This window comes from Talpa europaea (genome assembly GCF_964194135.1).
Source record: "Talpa europaea genome assembly, chromosome: 7".
NCBI classification, from domain to species: Eukaryota; Metazoa; Chordata; class Mammalia; order Eulipotyphla; family Talpidae; genus Talpa; species Talpa europaea.
This window is the reverse complement of record NC_140074.1, coordinates 85,244,625-85,267,037: the sequence shown is the minus strand read 5'-3', so window position 1 is coordinate 85,267,037 and position 22,413 is coordinate 85,244,625. Positions and strand designations below refer to the sequence as shown.

At 35.2% G+C, this 22,413-nt stretch overlaps 1 protein-coding gene across 2 annotated transcripts in view; it reads right to left on the bottom strand.

The window, feature by feature from the left end:
• GOSR1 (golgi SNAP receptor complex member 1) overlaps positions 1-22,413 on the bottom strand; it is a gene marked incomplete at both ends in the record, with an annotated part of 41,497 nt that overhangs the window by 5,343 nt on the left and 13,741 nt on the right. For both annotated transcript variants that reach the window (XM_084237662.1, XM_084237663.1), the window contains 2 exons: positions 3,191-3,220; positions 19,475-19,549. In XM_084237662.1, the coding sequence (XP_084093788.1) occupies positions 3,191-3,220; positions 19,475-19,549 (105 nt within the window). The remainder of the gene's footprint in view (positions 1-3,190; positions 3,221-19,474; positions 19,550-22,413) is intronic.

Genomic DNA, 22,413 nt, shown 5'->3' with positions numbered 1-22,413 from the left:
ACAACCAAAGACCTATAAGCAGAGAGCTGACAGTCTACCAACTGGTGTGGATGCCCAGCTCCTAAAAGAAAAAAATCGCTGAGCCATCTACTACCACCCAGCATGCCGCTGCTGTAGGGTCTCTAATAGCCTGACTTATCAAGGAGTTATCTTAATAGAGGAAAATGCTAGGAGTGCTCTAAGCAAATGACAAATGAATCAAAATTGACATGTCAAGATTTAAGAAGGCAAAGAATAAAACTGTATAAGAAGTTATGTAAAAGCATATTTACTGAAGCATTATTTAGAATAGTAAAAGACAAACATAAAAACACTGAATCCCTCCCTGCTCCCAAACTGGAAAGTTTCCAGTTTAGATTATGTTGTGATGACACTATGAAATAATATTTGGTTATTTAAAAAACAAGGTATATTATTTTTATTAATCTGAACGGACACTTTTGATACACTGAATAAGCAAGTCACAGAATGTGCAGGGTATGAGTCCTTTTTTATTTTAAGAATATCAAAACATCTCTATTATTTCAGGATAAGGATGAAAAGTCATTCCTGGACCAGGACAGTGTAGAGAACAACCAGTGAAGATTAGAGTAGAAGGAAACAAGAATTGTCAATTTTATAAAACATTGAATTTTAGATCCAAAAAACAAAAAGCACAAGAAAAATCAAATTAACAACTTCCTTACATCATTAGCTTTATTTAATAATTTTCCAACGTATAACTTCATGCTATTCATAAAATTTCAGTGTAAAAAATGAGACATAAATGCATGTCTATGAAAGAACAGGATACATTTAAAACGTGGTTGTTTCAAAATAACTTTATAAGATATTTTAAAATAGGCATTAGGCACTTGTACAAAACAACAGAATTCAAACTTAAGCTGAGCAATCTGAGGCAATCTTTGAATATATATATGCTTCTGTTTTTTAAACGGGGTCTGTCACCATCTTCCATATACTTTGACTCAGAAGTAAATAGAGAAGATTAAAAAATAATTTCCGCAAAGCACTTTGTATTCCTTGGAGACTGGATATTATCATCATACATTATGTTATTATCTTGTTGAATATGCATGATTTCCAGTACCACACAAAGTATATCTAAACATACTTTCCCATCTCATTCCATCATTTGGAGTCAAGCTGAGTGAAATCTAGACTGTTGTTATTTCAAGGGTCAAATACTCAGGCAAAACATAAGCTCCAAATAATATATAATGCTTTTAAAATGATAAATCATTGATGTGCTTACTGGAACTTCAACTTTCTTAGTTGTACTATGAACCAAACCCAGACATTTATTTTTTCAACAACAGACAATAATATTAGTTATACATTTAAAGCTTAAGAGTAAATACTAAAAATATTAGTTTTTTTCAACAGATGACCTCAAGGTCTATATTCAGTTGTGTATGTATTTTAATATGTATTGCCAAATGTAAATTTTTACATATAGGATATGTAAAAGTAATTATTTGACACTTAACTTTTATATTTTCTGTAAATAATTGTAACTAGTTTTATACTGAATGGAATTTTAAATGTGAGAAATATCATATTTTGAAAAAATAAATAGTAAAAGATCTTGAACTGTAAGTGTTCTACTCCTTAACTATCTTAATATTGGTTAGCAAATATTCCTATCTTATCAGGTACTCTAAATTTTTATACTTTTATTACCAGTCCTTAAATAGGCCAGTTTCAAATTAAAAAGTTTAGTTAACGCAGTCTGGTCCTAGAAGATTAGGCATAAAGAGAAGAAAAAAAGGAAAAGGACTATAGGGGAACTTGAAGAATCCCTGGCAAAATATGATCTGACTTATGGACAAATGAAAAGGGAAGAGTCACAATGGAGATAATTCAGTCGATAATTAGGCAACTTTGTTCAGGTGGAAGATCCAGTACATAAAATTTAAACAAAATTCCATGACATGGTAATTGTATCTTTTATACAAGATAACAATTTAAGACTGTTAAATAATGACAAGAACATATTATAACCCATCGAATACTACTATTGTTCATGTATTAATATAAATACAGTTAGGATATTAGCACTGAAACATTTAGCAATAAAGAAGCATCATATCAACAACTTATTTTCAAGAAGTTCAGGGGGAAAATTATGAGAAAACAAATGTGGCAAATAAAGTGTATATGGGAGTTCTATGTACTATTATAACTTCTCAGAAATGATATAAAACTAGAAAGTTAAAAGAATTTTTGTATTAATACTTACCACTTACAGATTACGTCATAGCAATCAAGCATTGTGCTAAGTTTTACTAATTACCTTTAATCTTGACAACAAATTTTTTTTTTAAAGATTTATTTATATATTTGTACAAGGACTGGGTACAGTCAGAAGCACGGGAGAGTGAGAGAATTCACCAGAGCCAGAGCGGAGAGCAGAACAGGCAGTCTGAGGAAACACACTGCTGAGAGGGAGCAGCGAGCTCAGCAGGAGAGGTCTGCGCGCCATGTGGGACTCTCGCCCGGTGGCTGGGGAATGATCCGGCACTGCAGAGGCTGCGGGCAGCTTCACAGCCCAGCGCTCAACCGCCGCGCCACCGGGGAGGTCCTCTTCACAACAATCTTTTACTGTAGGTACTATCAATTCCTTGTTTTAAATCAAGTAAGAAAGTGAAAGTTCCGAGTAATATCCACGAACAAAGATCTAAAAAGCAGTACAGCCAGATATGAAACCAAATCACACTCCAAAGCTTGTACTCTTTCTATGAGGTGGTAAAGATTATTAACAGGAGTGGTTTATACAGAGCTCTGGTTCCAGAGTTAAGACTCAAAATTGAGGATTTGAATCTTTGACACTATTAATTATGTGACCACAGGCAAATTACTTACCTTAATTTCTCCTTTTGTTTTGGAGAGTGTCTATTTCATGGATTTTTTGGAGATTAAATAAAATAAAGCATGTAAAGCACTTGAGCTATATAATACCAAAGCCGATGGTAAGAATACAAATGTTTGTTGTTGTTTGCATGTAGTTCATTCAACCTCTCCTGAAAAACACTACTTAAGCTATCACTAAATTCTTAAGTGTAGAGACCATACCTAGTTAATTTCCTTTTCACTGACAAAAAGTATTTAACACTAGGTGGAGAGTAAATCTGTTTATGCACAAACAAAAAAATTCACAATAAAGTAAAACAAAAAGAAAAATTCCTACCTTATTGTCTCTTCTATCAGACGATCTGAGCTACAAATAAAAGAAATGTCAAAATTTGGAATTATTAAAAGCACATTTAAAATTTGGACTTCATTTTTCTACATTTTATAGATAGGTTAACTTTTATATCATTTATGTAAATAGAATACTCAGATCTTTGAAAGCATCTGAAGGAAATTCTAGATTCTGAAATAAATTTATCCACATAAAATTTTTGTTGTACTTTAAGTATTTCTTCCACAGATATACATAATGATTAAAGTCAGAATAATTTTAATAACAGCACAAATGAATGAAACTTCTTTAATATAGAGAGCTCAAGGTCATCACCATCATCTATTCAAAACTTAAGAATTACAAGCACATGGTTGAGCCAGGAGGAGCAAATACAGTTCTGATGCCAATACATCTTAAAGTCCCTTCTCTTTTTCTCTCTCTCTTTCTCTTTTTTTTGGCAACAAAACCAATGCTCATTTACCATATTTCAGAATTCAAGCCTGAATAAAAACACCAAATGTACCTCTCATCTATAAAACAATGGCCGTTATACACTACACATTGGAAAGAAACAAACAAAAAGTCATATTGAGAAGGAATTTATAGGCAGATAAATTGGGCAAAAGGGCAGCTATAAAGCAAAAAGTAGGAAAACAAACTCCTAGACATCTGCATCCATTTGACACATTTAAGGTATAAAGGTAGGCACTCCAAATAAATACTTGCATTTTTCCCCCAACTACTTCTTTACAAAAGAATTTTTAAGCTCATTCTATAATCTAGTAAGTATAGCTTTCAATATCAACTAGTGAATCAGGAAATCTAAATTATTGCATGAATTATGGAACAGAGATGATCTTTTCAAATGTCACACACACCTTATATAAATCCTGTGACTAAAAATTTCAAACATTACAAAGATAATAGAGGGATTAAAAGCCAGGCTGTGTGGCTTTCAAATGTCAGCTCTATCACTTATTGGGCTTTCTGATATTAGACAAGTTACTCTGTGTCTCAGTATTCTTATCTGTAAAATGGCAATGATAATAAAAGCTACTTAACAGAATAAAAGAAGTTTTATATAGTGATTAGAAGTTCCTGGTACATAGTAAGCACTGTTTTTGCTATTACAATAGCAATTTCTCAGAAACTACAAACACTCTCTCTAAATCTAAGCATAAAGTTGATATAAATCTCCAGATAAATCCACAGTTCTTGTAAAATTTTATTGATTATAAAGTATGCATTTATTTTATTAACGAATATGTAAGGAACTGCCCCTGGAGAGTAGTGGGCCAGACAGAGGCTACAAAGATAATGCACTGACCTCCCCAGATCTTATAATAGAGATATACAACACATATACCTACAATTGTCTAGGTAAAGTGGTCAAATGGTCACAAAAGATAATGGTTAACTGATTTAAGGTTAATACCTCCTTGTCCGATACAATGGTTTGATTCACTATCCTCATCAATGTATCCTAGTACATCAAAGGGCATAAAAATAAGATATTTATGAATCTAGGCCATGAAATATGAAAACAAATAATTTTATTGCCAAGATAAATGAATTAGTTTTGTGGTAATTTACCTAAATGAAGGTAAAAACAAATAAACTGCTAAATTAGTGCAAAACAGTAAACAATATTAATTTCCTAATACTTATGAAAAGGTTATTTTGAACCATGTACTGTTCTAAATGCCTTATTTATTTTAACTTCATCCACAAACTCTGAGATTCTACCACTTTCATCATTTACAGATAAACCAATTAAGGTCTGGAGAAATAACTCCCCCAATGAGCAACACAGTAATTGGCAGAGATAGGATTCAAACTCTAGTAATCTGACTTTAGAGATTTAATTCTTACCATCTTGATAAATAATAGCTCCGTTCCTCTCTTTTTCTCCCCAGCCAGTTTGTTTTCCTCTACTACTTCTAGATCATCACTTGCCCCTACACTAGCAAACAATCTATAATCTTGAGATTCATTCCATCTCTCTAACCCTCCCTTTCTCTCATCTAGTAAACTCTAGATAATTGGAAGATCTCCTCATTGCAAATTTTATCATTCTAGACAATTTAAGTAGCTAAAAAGGACATACTAGCATACTCTAGGCAGACAATTCCTTGGCCACTTTTACTCCAAAGAATGACCACATTAATGCTCCTATAATTTTTTAGTTTTTCTCAGATTTGTAAGTTCTCTCCTTTTCTAGTCATCATTCAATTTTTGTCTTACTACCAGGTAAAGGGCTGCTCAAAAGGTTCTTGAGACAAAATTAACTTGGTTCCCCTGATTTCCAAAAATTTAACATGGAACCCAGCAATATAAAAAAAGAATTATACACCATGACAAAGTGTGTGTGTGTTTTTTTTTTTTAAAGATTTATTTATTTATTTTATACAAGAACCAGGGTACAGGCCAGATGTGCGGGAGGGTGAGAGGATTCACCAGAGACAAAGCGGGGAACAGAACAGGCAGAGTGATGAAACACACTGCTGAGGGGAGCAGCGGGGCTGACAGGATAGGTCTGCTCGCCATCTGGGACCCTTGCCGACTGGCCGGGATTGAACTAGCGCTGCAGGCTGCGGACAGCTCCACAGCGCAGCGCTCAACAGCCTGTGCCACCAGGAGAAGCCCAACAAAGTGCGGTTTAATCCTCCCCCAGGATGCAAGGCTGGTTCAATAATCAAAAATCAGTCAGTATAATTCACTATAAGAACAGGATAAAAAGCACTTAACAAAATCCAACAACCATTCATGAGAAAAATTCTCAGAAAAATAGGAATAGAGGGGCACTTTCTTAACTTGAGAGAGCATCTATAAGAACTAAGATCTGGAAGAGGGCAAGGAAACCCATTCTCATCATTTTTATTCAACAGTACTAGAAGTTCTCAACAATGGAATAGAGCAAGAAAAGGAAGTAAAAAAGGCATAAAAATTGGCATGGAAAAATTAAAACTATTTGCAGATGACAAATTGTCTACATGGAAAATCCCAAATAATCTATACAAATCCTCCTAGACGTGAGTTCAGCAAAGTTGCAGGATACAATAAAACAGGCAAAAGCAACTTTATTTCTATATACTAGCAATAAAATGTGTTGCCAAACTTAAAAAAATACATCATTTATAATTGTTCAAAAAAGAAATACTTAAGTATAAATCTAATAAAACCTATATATAGATTTTTGTGTTGAAAACTAGAAAATGCTGATGAAAGAAATCAAAGAAGATCTAAATAAATGGAGGGACATACCATGTTCATGGATTGGAAGACTCAACATAGTAAAGATGTCAATTCTCCCCATTATACAAGTTTAATGCAACTCCTAGATATAGACAAGATTATTCTAACATTCATATAGAAATTCAAAAGAATTAGAATAGCTAAAGGAATTTTGAAAATAAAGGAATGAGAGGAATCAGTTTACAATTTCATGACTTATTATATAACTATAGTAATCAAGGCTGTAAAGTACTGGCAGAAAGACAGACAGGAGGGTCAATGAAACAGAACAGGGAATCAAGAAATAGTCCCACACAGATATGCCAAATTCCCCCCCCCCATTTAAATCTCATAATAAGCTCTTGTGGTGACTATCGAAAGAAGTGATTTTTTTATTGAGATGAATTTCATATAACATAAAACCATTTTAAAGTGTACAATTCAATGGTATAGTTGCATAGTTGTTCAATCACCTAGTTCCACTAGTTCCAAATAATTTCATCACCCCCCCCCCCAAAACCCCTGTACCCATTAAGGAATTCTGATTTTTTGACAAAGATACAAAAGAAATTCAAAGTAGAAAAGACTATCTTTTCAGCAATTGGGGCTGAAACAACTGGATACCCACAGGCAAAAACTGAAACTTTACTGAGGACACACATAGAAAAATTAACTTAAAATGGACCATATATTTAAATGTGTAAAACATAAAATCATAGAATTTTTAGGAAAAGAGAAAGACTTTGAGATCTAGAGCTAAGCACAGAGTTCTTAATTTAACAAAAAAAAAAAAAGTACAATCCAGAAAAGGAAAAAAAATTGCTAAATTGGAGCTCATCAAAATAAATCCACTGTGAGCAGTGGATGGAATATTATAAAAAGATGCAGCTATAAAAAGATAAATACTTGCTATTTGCAACAACATGATGGAACCAGAGGGGATTATGCTAAATGAAATAAGTAAGAAGGCAAAAGAATTACCTGATTTCACTCATATGACATATATATATATATATAAAAATATATATATATATATATAAAGAAGCAAAACAAAGGAAATAAAAAAATTAAGCCAAAACAAACTCTAGACATATGACTGCAGAACTGAGGCTACTAGATGGAGAGGGATGAGAGTAGAAACAAAGAAGGGAGTGACCCAATAGTCTGTGGTAAAGGATCATGTGTGCTTTGGTGGATGTGGTGTGATACACATCTGAGGATGTATGAACTATTCCCTTTAATATTATACAATGTAAATCAATGCTATCTAAAAAAGGAAAGATAAGAAGACAACTGTGACTCTGGGAAGAAAAAGAAATGATATACAGGCTGGGAAAAATATCTGTAAACCATGTACCTGACAAAGGATTAGTTTCTATAATATATAAAAAACTCTCAAATGTCTACAGAAAAAAATCAGTTAGAAAATGGGCGAAAGACACTTCACCAGATAGATACATGAAAATATGCACATGGAACGAAATCTTACACCATTAGCCATTAGGGGGACGCAAATTAGAATCACAGTGAGATATCTCCAGACCAAAATGACTAAAATAAAGTGACAAATGCTGGTGAAGATATGGAAAAAATAGATAATTCAATACATTACTAGTGGGACTGTGAGACTGTATAGTCACTTTGGAAAACAGTTTTAAAACTAGCTAAAACCTAAACACGTAACTACCATATGAAACCCAGTAACTACACTCCTGGGCATTTATTCTGGAGAAATAAAAAGTTATGTCCACACAAAAATTTGTACACAAACATTTACAGCAACTTTTCATATAATAGCTAAAAATGGAAACAACCCAGGTATTCCTTCAATGGACGAAGTGTTAAACAAAAATATTAAGACTACGGGATACTAAACATTCAGCAAGAATATGAAATGAGCTATCAATACAAGCAACAACTTGTTTGCGTCTCCAGGGAAACATGCAAAAATATTCAATCTTAAAAGGTCACATACTATATGATTCCACATACCTCCCTGAGATGACAAAATTATGGAAGTGGAGAACATGGTTGCCAGAAGTTAATGAGGGGTGTGGAAGGTAGGAAGGAAGTGAGTATGGCTATAAAAGGGCAATGTGAGGAATCTTTGTGATAAATAAGATCTAAAACATATAATATTAGTATTTTGATTGTGATAGTGTTATAACTTTATAAAATGCTAATTAAAATAAAAAGCTAAACATTTAAAAACCGAAGTGTTGACTACTATACCAAAAAACAACAAAAAATCCATTTTCAAGGTAGTTGAATATACAGGTAATTATCTTAAGTAGAATACATACGACTGTGAAGGGTGTTTAAAACAAGACAGAAACTATTCTATGGGAAATATAGTTCTATCTAACTAATAAACTCAATCTGTCTAGAAGGAATGTAAACATATAAAGCTAAGCACTTCACATAACTCATCAGAAAATCAGTCAGATATACTTCATTATTATTAACATTATCTGCTTTCTGTAATATTTCAAGATATAGCAATACCTCTCTCCCTTTTTTTCTTTTAGGTAACAATGTTTTACAACACTGTACATGATTTATAGGTACAGGATCACACTACTTCAGATGTATGTTATACTACCACCAAGGCACCCATAGTCCTACAACAGCATCTCTTTTGTATCTGTTCTCACCCATAGATATCAGAGCTTTAGCTGGACTAACTAGCTAATAAGCTAACCTAAATACTAGACTTTAGTTAAAAAACAAACTCACTATATTTTTGTATTCCTGAAGAAGTGGGGTTGAAGAGGCCAGTAAAAAACAACTTTGTATGTAACAGAGAATGAAAATTCTTTGGTGGTATTTGTGGCATACAGCTATGATCCTTGTTTTATGTAACAAGTGCTTTGTGTAAAAAGTATGTTTTCCATAGGTTAAACACTACAAGACATACATCTTGGTAACATTTTTTTTTAAAGATTTATTTATTTATACAAGCACTGGGTACAGTCAGAAGTGCGGGAGGGTGAGAGAATTCACCAGAGCCAGAGCGGGGAACAGAACAGGCAGACCGACTAAATACACTGCTGTGGGGAGCAGTGGGCGTGGCAGGAGAGGTCTGTCGTGCCATGTGGGACCCTCGCCACTGGTCAGGGATCGAACTGGCACTGCAGAGGCTGCGGGCAGCTTTGCAGCCCAGCGCTCAACCACTGTACCATCAGGGTAGGCCCATCTCAGTAACATTTTTAAAAACTCATCCCCCGAAACAAAAAGAAGGTAAACATAAACAGCTGGGGTTACATTAAACTAAAAAGCTCTGTCGGGCCTCCCTGGTGGCAAAAGGGGTTGAGCACAGCACTATGAAGCTATTCGCAGCCACTGCAGCACGAATTTGATCCCCACCCAGGGAGCTACCCACATGGTGCAGCAGACCTCCTGACTCGGCCGCTGCTCCCCTCAGCAGTGTATTTCAGTAGATATGCCTGTTCTGCTCCCCACTCTGTCTCTGGTGAGTCCTCTCACTCCCTGTCTGTACCCCAGTTCTTGTATGCATAAATAAATCTTAAAATAAATAAATAAAAATCTTCTGTGCAGCAAAAGAGACATTAACCAGAGCAGAGAGACACCCTACTGATTGGGTGACAATTTTTGCACTCCACACAACGGATAAGGGGTTGATCACAAAGATTTCCAAAGAACTCACATGATTCAACCAAAAAAAGTAAGCAATCCTGTTAAAAAAAAATGGGCAGAGGGCCTCCCTGGTGGTGCAGGCAGTTGAGCGCAGCGCTGTGAAGCTGTCTGCAGCCTCTGCAGTGCTGGTTCGATCCCTGCTGGCCTTGGAGCAACCCACATGGTGAGCAGACCTCTCTTGTCTCTCCCGCTGCTCCCCTCAGCAGTTTTTAAAATAAAATCTTTAAAAAAAAATGGGCAGAAAACTTAAACGACACTTCTCCAAAAGGAAATGCAAATGGCCAACAGATATGAAAAAATGTTCAACATTCCTCATAATCCACGAAATGCAAATCAAAACCACAATGAGATACCACCTTACACCAGTGAGAATGGCACATATTAAAAAAACTAGCAACAAAAAGATTTATTTATTTATACAAGAACAGGGGTACAGGCCAGATGCACGGGAGGGTGAGAGGATTCACCAGAGATAGGGCGCGGAACAGAAGAGGCAGATTGACGAAATACGCTGAAGGGAGCAGCAGGTGTGACAGGAGAGGTCTGCTCGCCATGTGGGACCCTCACCGGCAGGCAGGGATTGAACTGGCACTGCGGAGGCTGAGGACAGCTTCACGGTGTGGCGCTCAACCGCCTGAGCCACCAGGGGAGGCCCCTTGGACATACATTTTCAATTGACTTAGATAAATACCTAGGACTATGACTGCTAGATCATATGCTAAGACTTCATTTAGTGTTTTAAGACAACTGCCAAATTAGTTTTTAAAGTTGCTGTGTCATTTTGTATTCCTACCAGCAATGACTGAGAGCATGTTATTCTATATGCTTGCTAGCATTTGGTGTTGTCAGTATGTTGGATTTTAGCCATTCTATTAGATGTATGGTGGTGTCTATTTGTTTTAATTTGCATTTCCCTACTGACATATGACAAGGAGCACTTTTTCATATGCTTATTTACATCTGCATTTTTTCTCAGATGAAGTGTGTTCAGATCTTTTGTCCATTTTTTGTCGTTTTAAGAGTTCTGTTTTTTTTTTAAAGATTTATTTTATTTATGCATACAAGAACTGTGGTGTAGGCCAGAAGTGCGGGGGTCTGTGTGTGTGAGGGTCACCAAAGACAGAGTGGGGAGCAGAACAGGTGGATCCACTGAAATACACTGCTGAGGGGAGCAGTGGGCATGACAGGAGAGGGCTGCTGCGCATGTAGGTCAGCTCCCTAGTGGGGGACAGGGGAGTCAAACTCATGCTGCAGCAGCTGGCGATAGCTTGATAGGGAGGCCCCGTAAGAGTTCTTTATATCTTTTGGATAATAATTTTTTATCAGATATGTTTTGCAAATGTTTTCTTCATTCTGTGGTTTGTCTTTTCATACTCTTAACAATTGTCTTTGGTCAAGTGAAAGTAAATTTTAAAGCAGTCCTTATTACTAATTTTTTTTTTTTAGTAGATAGCTTTGTTGTTGCAGCTGAAAACTCACTGCCAAATCCAGAGTCAGCTAGATTTTCTCCTGTGGTGAAGTTTCTAGAAGTTTTACATTTAGGTCTATGATCTGTTCTGAGCTATTTTGTGGAAAGCTGTAAGGTCAGCATCTATATTCATTTTTGGGGATGTGGCTATTCCATTGTTTTAACATCATTTGTTGAAAGACTGTTTTTTTCAATTAAATTGCCTTTACCCCCATGGCAAAGATCAGTTGACTATATGTGTGCAAGTCTCTTTCTGGCTTTTGATTCTGTTCATTGATTGTCTCTTCCTTCACAACACCACACTGCCTTGTGTGTGTCCACAAGACACAACACATACAACAGGAAGTCACATATAAATCAGGAAGTTTTTCCCCCTCTTTTTTCTCCTTAAAGTATTTTAACCAAACAATTTGATGCAGAAAATAAAATTTATTTATCAACAAATTTGTTCAATTATAGAACAAACAGCTTAAGAGAGAATGTGAAGGTTTTGATTTTGCTGTTTTTCAGATAAATGATTTAAAAGAACTGAAAAATTCTGAAAAATTATCTGCATCATTAGGAATCTATGAAATAGTAAGCACTTTCTAATTACTTTCTGGAACCTCTAAAAAATGTATGTGTATCAATATAAGCTAATCTGCTTCCATAAATAAAAATGGAACTACACTTTTCATTATATGCATGTGCTTCTTTGACATACTTAAAAGTCAGAAGACAATTCTTACATAATTATAATCAATATTAGCAACCACGACTTTCATGAAACTATAAGGAAGAAAATGGTTAGTTCCTCTCTCCTATACACTAAAACCATGGTTATAGTAAAGGCTCAAGCATTTGGTTGTATGAACTCACTTCACGGAGTTGTTACGAGGCTCAAAAAAGACAATGCAAACAAAAGCACCTTGTATAAAGCACCTTGTCAATTGTATAAGCCTACAGATGCTTGACTGATAAAGATCAAAAGCACTTTGACTTTCCTAATTCTCAACATAAATTGCTTACATTTCAAAATATAACTTGAAAGTCATACTTTCTATGAGTCTTCCCCCACTCTATTACACATTCAGGCAGAACTAATTCCTTTTTAAACTGTAATATTATGCTTTCATAGCTCTCTGTTCTTTATTAATTTATTCAAGAATAGTACAAACATTTAAGATGTCAGATATACAACACACTGGAGAAAAAATATGAAAAGCCACACACTTTTATCACATATCTCACCTAATATTTAAAACATATTTCACAGGCTATCATAATTATATGCTTATTATTTTTCTATCCAGAATGAATTACCAAGGTGTAGAGATTGTGTCTGGTTCATCTTTGATTCCCTAGAGTTTAGTACAATATGTAGCACACAGGAGACACGCATTAAATGCTTGATAAATGAATCAATGAGTAACATACAGTAATAGGATTAGTAAAATATCAAATAGCACTAACAGTAAAATAAACCTTACAAGTTTCTCTGGGGGAGGGAAAAATATATATAATTTACAAACACATATCTGGGGAGAGAAATTCCTCACTATAGCAAAGGACTTCCAACTCAAGTTTCTTCCTGTTCAAAGAAGCTATTTACCAACTGAAGATGGATATGATTTTACTACAGACCCAAGTGAAGAAAAATGAGTTCTGTACAAAAACTCCTAACTATGTTACTCTGCTTTGTAAATTTGGACAATATCACATGAATAAAAAAACAAGCCAAGTATTGCTCGGGGAAATATTATTTTGTTTCATCACCTATTTCAATATGGTAGATAATTATACCACCTGAGACAAATGGAGCTTTGGTAGGTGAGTTTACAATACCTGATGAAAGGAGTGACAGATATATAGTAAATAATCAAATGCTATCAGTTTCACAGGCTAAAACTTCAGCTCCCTATTATACAAATGATCCCTGATATAGATAAGGCATGTATCTTAAGATCTTTTCATATTCCTATGTTTATGATTAATACTATTACATATAATTTTGGGCCTCCCTGGTTAAAGACAGCGCTATCAAGCTATTGCCAGCCACTGCAGCAGAGGTCGATCCCCTGCCAGCCAGGAGGCAACCCAGATGGCACAGCAGACCTCTCCTGTCTCACCTGCTACTCCCCTCAGCAGTGTATTTCAGTAGATCTGCCTGTTCTGCTCCCCATTCTCTCTGGTGAATTCTCTTACCCTCTGCACCTCTGGCTTACACCCCAGTTCTTGTATGCATAAATAAATAAATCTTTAAAAAAAATTTTGTCTATAAACTCCCCATTTTCCTCCTTAAGAGCACTGTTTCCTCAGAGTCACTTCACTATCATTACCTTTATTAATGGTGTTTTCTCCTTGGAACAATGGTTCACAAGGAAAGTATAAGTATGTGTGTATACATATAAATCATTTTATGATAATTATCAAATAACAGTGAGCAGCAAATAAAAAGAAGTGAGGCTGAAGTATAAATGCCATTGTCCAACTAGATTAGATGTATGCATTAGCTAATAACTTCCTCACTACCAGCTCTACAGCACATAACATTCTGGTTTGGTTCATAAGAAACTGTCAAATATCTTTAGGATTTATGAATAGTTGAGGAAGAAGTTAATATCAAATCCTGAATGCCAAGAGTCTGCTATATTATCCCATTCATGACATCTCATAATCTGATCAGTGGTTAACTGGAATCAGAAGGTGATCATTTTGTTTCATATTTTACAAATATGGTCATGGCCCATTAATATAATTAGAATTTCATTTCACAAAGACTATTCTGGCATCTAAAGTATCTCAAGTTGATGTTTATAGCAGCACTATTTACAATAGCTAAGCTTTGGAAACAACCCAAATGCTCAAAAATAGATGACTGGATCAAGAAGATGTGGTACATATATACCATCGACTATTACTCAGCATTCAAAAAAGATAAACACATGCAATTTGCAGCAACATGGATGGCGCTGGAAGGGATCATGCTCAGCGAAATAAGCCAGAAAGAAAAAGAAAAATACCGGATGGTCTCACTCATAGCAGGAATCTAGAAAACTTAAATAAGGGACCAGGAAAAAGAATAACTATAAGAAAGTGAAAATCAAAATCAACAAAAAACTATGAACCAGAGACACTCTATGGGGGGTAGGGGGCGGGAGGGGAGGGATTGGGGTCAAAATAAGGGGGTTGCAATTGTATGGGGAATATAAAAATAAAATTTATTATAAAAAAAATAAAGTATCTCAAGTTGATTTAAGAAATGTAAATTGACAGGACATATAAAAGGTTTTCTCCTTTAACATTTGCTTTTCTTACTCTTTTAATTTTTAATTTATACACCCTCTTCTTCAAATGTATTTTTTTTTTATTGAGATAACACTGGTTTACAACATTGCATAGGATTTAGAAGTACAGGACCAAAACTCCTTCAGGTGTTGTTATCACACCATCCTCTGTTTTGCTGTACACAAAACTGCCTCACAGTTTACAAAGCCCTTTTACATGCACTATCTTAGCAACATTACGAAGCAGAAATCATAAAAATCATTTTGATGAAGCAATGTGGTATTGTAGAAGCAACAGAGGGTGTGGGTTTGAATCTCAGCTTTTACTAACTGTAAAAGGGAAAGTTGGTTAAAATTATGAAACAAACAAAATGTGGGGGAAAAAAACTATTCTGCAACTACAGCTTTGGATCACCCAACTGACAAGGCTGGTAAAATTTAAAAATTCAAAATTTAAATAATCTAAACAGAGCATAGGAAATGTCGTAAGAAAAACTGTCAGCAGAGAAAAGGTAAGCTCTAACAGAGATAAGATGACTCTACTCATTTATGAACATATTTACACCTAAATGTACAATTACAATACAAACACAAATGCCACCTCAGATAATAACACAATCATAATCGCTAATCAATGGCATGATGAAAACAAATTTCCAGCTAAATACTGTAATTGATCCTGTTGTTTAAATCTAAATGTTGCTTTATTTATGCAGTCCCATATTTGAAAAGTTACATGAAACAAAATCTTTAGATTCTGAGTGCTTTTCATTTTGTAAATACCTGAACTCTTATTCTCTCATGTAACATAAGACAGCTACTACCATCATTTTAAAGATGGAAAAATAATCCCCACACGGTAAGAGGCCAGGTCACTTGAATTTTATAGAAACGACTGGTCTTTCAATTCTCAATAGTGTTATGCCATGTTGGCTCCCTAATACAATAAAAATAAAAATTTCAAGAACCAATCACAGAGAAAACAATGTGATGTAGAACAAGTATGGAAATATATTAGACAACATGGATTTTAGTAAGAGCTATATTAGTAAACAGTTATGAGACCATGGCCCATGTCCTCTCTGAATCTTGTTTCCTCATATGTAAATAAGATGCTCATCAAAGAATTTCATTATATACCATATAAGAATCTGAACTGGGAATTTAACAAGGAATTCATTTTACAAAGCAAGGGAAAAAATTTTTTTTCCACCACATTAATAAGTTACCTTTAGTTCTCAAAATTAGATTTCATATATAATTAAAGCATCTGGACCACTACCTCATGCATAGTATGTATTCAATAAATATTTGGGGAATAAGTAAATGAATGAAACAGGTTTCTTTACTGGTGCACACAGGTATATATACATATGGATATGAAACCAAAATTAATACCTCTGTTTACATCATTTATTCATGTAACGATAAATATTAAGTATTTGTGATCTTAAAAAATAAAACTGTTAAGCCGAGAAGTCTTTTATGTGTTCTTACAAACTGATGTGTTAAATGTAATTTTACTTTAAGGCCTCCCTGGTGGCGCAGCAGTTGAGTGCTGGGTTGTGACGCTGCCCGCAGCCTCTGCAGCGCCAGTTTGATCCCCGGTGGCTGGGTGAGGGTCCCACATGGCACGCAGACCTCTTCTGCCCCCCCGCTGCTCCCCTCAGCAGTGTACTTCGTCACTCTGCCTGCTCTGCTCTCCCCTCTGGCTCTGGTGAATTCTCTCACCCTCCTGTGCTTCTGACTGTACCCAGTGATTGTATAAATAAATAAATAAATCTTTTTAAAAAAATGTAATTTTCCTTTAGGAACTGAAAAATTATAGTACTATTTTAAATATGCTGACTACTTTTAAATATGCTGATAACATTGTAAAGATCTATTTTTAAATTTCTGGAATTTTCAAGCTGAGTGCTTAATATAGCTAGTCTGCAATTCCAGGTGTAATAGTGACATGCCCACAAATTGGAGGACTTACATAAAAACCTCGCCCTTCCCAAATTATGGCTGAAATTTTTCAGTTTTACTCTCTAACTGGTTCTATATAATTTCTATTTTAAGCAATAAAAATCTCACCAACTGCTTTTCCCATAAATTTATAAATGAAAATTTCAATTTCTCTTTGTTAGGTCTTCTTTTTGGCTGCTATCTCTAGGGAGGGGGAAGTGTTGTTACAATGTGTGTCAAGAACAAATAATTGGGTTAAAATGAGAGAGAGGGTACATGGCAAATATGTTTCATTTTGTGGAATAACTCCAACTAATTTTGCCTGGAACACTATGTAAAAGGAGACTGCGACTGCATCTGGAGGCACTCCAGAAGGAAACCAAATAACAACAGTTCAGAGAGTTAAGTGGAGAACCAGTAAATTTCAGTGTTACAGCACCCTACATTTTCAACTAAGGAAGAACTAATAGTATCGCATGAGGTAGAGCAGTAATATTAAAAGGAAAAGTGACTATTGGATTGAGCATTCAGGAGATCATGGATGTTCCTAGTAACAACTGTTCCGTAGAGTTGTGAGGGAAGAAGTCAATAGGCTAAGGAGAAAATGAATACTGACACAGACAGCAAGTATATTGACATGCTAGAGCTCTAGAGTCAGTAAATAAGATGACTCAAAAGTAGAATATTTGATGTAGCAGAAAAGGAGAGTGACAAAAGGCAGATGGATATATTGAACTAGCCAGGAGAAATGCCCATTCCTTTAAAAGCTATAGGAAAGCATAAAGGAGAAAGAGAAATTCCTATAGCTAAATTTGTAGTAAAGAGACCAAAAGTTAAAAATTTCAATGATATATGAGGTAAGGACTTGTTTTAGGTGATGGGACAAGAAAGTTAAGAAAGAGAATGAGAAGTTTTAGTAGAGAATGAGAGAAAGAACAAAAGACTATGAAGTAAGCAAAAGATATTAGATAATGCTGACTACTCAGATGACTTGGAAACAATGAATTTAAATTAATCTGTATATTGGTTGCTTTTTCGCTAGCCCTCAGATACAGTAGTAGAAAAGTTGACTGTGGATTGGGATGGCATTTTACAGATTAAGAGTGGAAAGACAGGAATTTAGGAAAGGCCAAATTGTTGGAAGTATTTCAGTTAATCAAATGATAAAAAGCAGCTGATTTCACCTGAGAGGATGGTGAACTCCCCACAGAAATTTGTGGTCAGATTACTGAGTGTATCACTTTAGACAAATCATAGCATTTTAAGATTTGGAGTAATCTAGACAACCTTTACTTTGTTCTGACAGTAGAAAGTTTTGCAGCAGAGGTAATTTAATATTCATTACATTAAACATATTTGCCCAAAACTTTGAGGATTATCCAGCTATCCAGTTTTAGGTTTTTACTTCCACAGATTATCTTGGAAAATTAATTTTTATTGCTTTTCTGTTTTATCTATGTTTTTGTGTTTAATCATATGCCAAGTCAACATCAAGTCATCCTTAAAGTAATGAAAAGACTACATTTCTAATTGTTTAATTTCTTTTGAGAAAATAAATATAGAAACACTGATACAATCTAATCCCTTTTTTGTGCTACTTGAGTATACTATCCCTTAAATTACTTCATACCCCAAGATTGTATGAATATGGTTCTGGATGTAATGAACAAATCTTTTTATGGTGATCTTTATAAAATATAAAAAGAACTACCAAAGACATGAGTAACTACAAACTAAGTATCTTTCTAGGAAAGACTGCCCCCTTGTGCGAAACAACAATATTCAACAATTAAAAAGAACATGAATAAACTATGTCTAATACTAGAAGCAACCAAGCTTCTAAAAAGATCTTGATCTTTTATGTTATCTCAGCAGCTTATGTTCAATGAACTGAACAGTACAGTAAGCTCATGTGGACTATTTTATGACAGACAAAATGTGGACTATTTTATGTGGACTATTTTCATGTGGACTATTTTATGTGGACTATTTTCATGTGGACTATTTTATGACAGACAAATGACTATTTTATGACAAAATTCATAACACTCAACTATCATGGATACTAGTTCAAGTGCTTGAAGGCTGAGCTCACAGAGATAAGCAAAGCTCTGAACCTCAGTTCTACAACAAAAACATAAATACTAAAGAAACGAATACATGCCAGATTAAAAGTAGATGAAAGAAGGATGGAATATGAAAATTTGTTTTAAAATGTATTATATATAGTTCATCTCAGTTTTTTTTTATATTTTCTTTTGAATTCTTGGAAAACAAGGTATTTCCTGTGGATTTGAGGTACAGACAATTATCCTTTCAAAGTTTCTTGATGTATAGAAGTGATAATAGGTCACTCAAAAATTAAGTCATTATAACATTATCACTATTAATGATATTATTAATAAATAATGGACAAAAGTATTAGAACAAAGACTTGTTAAAGAAACATTAAAAACAATAAAAACCAGAAAATATTCAGGTAACAAGTGATAGGAATGCAGACTTTTGATACTTGACAGCATAATATTTTTCTTAATTAGGTCAAAATAGTGCAATTCCATTTCTGTCAAACAAGGTCCTTAGAAGAACTAAGTGCATTAGCATTTGATAAAGTATGTCTTATAAATAAACATCATAAAATATCTGTTATGTAAGTAAATGAGTTAATAAGAACAGTAATCACATAGGATGCATACATTCAGTAATACCTACTTTCGCAGGTGGTCATGTTCTTTCAAAAATAGTTCAGTTCTTCTGTTGTTGACTCCAGACCCACTTTTATATGACCTAGAATAAAACAGAAAAAGTTTAAGAACATTTTGGGCAGATACTACAAAAAAAAAAAAGATTAAATGACTGATTCTCATAATATGCAAAGTGGACAAAATGAGCTTCTCCAAAGTTTTGAAGTCACCTCCTTCGAAAAATGACATCTATTTTTTTTTAATTTTTTTTAAAGATTTATTTATTTATTTATACAAGCACTGGGTACAGTCAGAAGCGCGGGAGGGTGAGAAAATTCACCAGAGCCAGAGCAGAGAGTAGAACAGGCAGAGTGACGAAGTACACTGCTGAGGGGAGCAGCGGGCAGCAGGAGAGGTCTGTGCACCATGTGGGACCCTCGCCTGGTGGCCGGGGATTGAACCGGTGCTGCAGAGGCTGCGGGCAGCTTCGCAACCCAGCGCTCAACCTCTGCGCCACCAGAGACATCTATTATAAATAAATATGATTGCCTCTCTAATTTAGGTCTAAGATATTATCATTAACCAAAATAATCCAATCTTTTAAAAAAAGATTTATTTATTTATTTATTTATACAGGCACTGGGTACAGTTAGAAGCGCGGGAGGGTGAGAGAATTCACCAGACCCAGAGGGGGGTGCAGGGCAGGCAGAAGGACCGAAGTACACTGCTGAGGGGAGCAGCGGGTGGCAAGAGAAGTCTGCGCGCTATGTGGGACCCTCCTCCATTGGCCAGGGAGCAGCCGGGCATCGAACTGGCGCTGCAGAGGCTGTGGGCAGCTTCGAAACCCAGCGCTCAACTGCTGCGCCACCGGGGAGGCCCCTAATCTAGCATTCTTAAGTAAAAAAACTTTATTATCTCATATCTTGATTTTTTTCCAAGTGGAAGTAAAACATTGGATTGATTAGTACACAGTACATGGATGGGAAAGCTACTGAAATAGAGTGGTTTCCTTTACAATGGTGCATGCAGTGCAGCAACTGAAGCCTCAGGAGCCCTGAAATGAAGCTGAAGATTGAAATCACAATAAAAATGTTGGAAATTGTCAAATAATTTGATATAAATCTGGCATACTTAGGGATTCTATCTTGATTTTAAGTGATTTGAAATTTACAAGAAAAAGTTTTAATCATTACTATGAACAATTTTATGTTTCTGCTCTTACAGTATCAAAATTTTAAAATTGGGCCTCCACGGTGGCGAAGCAGTTGAGCGCTGGGTTGCAAAGCTGCCCGCAGCCTCTGCAGCACCGGTTCAATAAATTAAATAAATAAATAAATAAATCTTCAAATTTTTTTTTTTTAAAACTCAAGTAACTGCACATATACTGCAGTAAGACAAAAGAAAGTCATGCTACTTTTTTTTTTTTTTTTTTTTGGTGGGACCCTCACCGGTGGCCAGGGATCAAACCGGTGTTGCAGAGGCTGCGGGCAGCCTCACAACCCAGTGCTCAACCGCTGTGCCACCAGGGGAGGCCCAGGTCATGCTACTTTTTAAAAGTAAACTATTGCTGAGGCTCACATGTACAAAGCACAGTGGAAATGAGAACACCAGGAAAAGCGACAATATAACATGAGAACACGCTGAACTTGGAAGACTGATGATTCAAATTTGCATCTATACAAATTCATTTATTAGCCAGTTAACCATAAAGTCTCTTAATAGTTTTGTAAAAGTAAAATCAAACCCCACAAAAATGCCAATACTACTAATTATTACTAGTATATTTCATTTCATGAATTACAATCTGCCTCATGTTAATTTGAGCATATGCCTCATACAGGACCAGACTGTGCCTACAGGACAAGATTGGTCTTTTTCAATTTCTGCCTTTTACTGTGACATATTATCTTATTCATGGTTCATAATCAATAAGTTTAATGAATGGATGAACATATTTATGATCATTCAGAAAACAAATTATTATGATGAGCTGTATTCTATTACTTCCCACAAATTGTGGGGGGACTAAATGCCTACACATTAAAGGTTCTTCCCTATATTGGTTCTCAATGTATTTCTTAAAGTATTTATGTAAATACACTGTACAGCAATTAAAAGAGTTACATGTTCCTGAGAACTAAAAATATTATAAATACGTAGTTATGGCAAAACATTTTATTTTATTTTTATTTATTTATTTATTTATTTTTTAGAGGCATGCTTTATTTATTTATTTTGTTTGTTTGTTTGTTTTGTCTATACATGCACTGGGTACAGTCAGAAGCGCGGGAGGGTGAGGGAATTCACCAGAGCCAGAGCGGGGAGCAGAGCAGGCAGAAGGACTGAAGTACACTGCTGAGGGGAGCAGCAGGCGGCAGGAGAGGTCTGCGCGCCATGTGGGACCCTCCTCCGGTGGCCGGGGAGCAGCAGGGGATGGAACCGGCGCTGCAGAGGCTGCGCGCAGCTTCGTAACCCAGCACTCAACCGCTGCGCCACTGGGGAGGCCCTGGCAAAACATTTTAAATTTCTATATGTTATACAGAGTACATGACTCAACATAAAAAAACAGATCCATCCAAGAAAAGCAGTAAAAATTAACTTTCCAAGATAATTTGTGGAGGTAGAAACCTAAAACTGGTAGCTGGCTAATCCTCAGTTCTGGGCAAAGATGTTTAATGTAATGAATATCAAATTACTGCTGCTGCAAAACTTTCTACTATCAGAACAAAATAAAGGATGTCTAGGAAAATGTAACTCAGAATACACATTATATATATCATTTATGATATGATAATATATATGATAATTTATGAAACGTAATATAAACTTATCACAAGTAAGACAACAGGCATCAATAGATGACCCAAAAGTGGAAAGTCTTCTATTTTAATTAGATGGATCTAGTACCAGTGGATTTAACCTTGTCAGTCATGCTCAGTTGTGAAAAAAATGTCAAAAATGAGATGA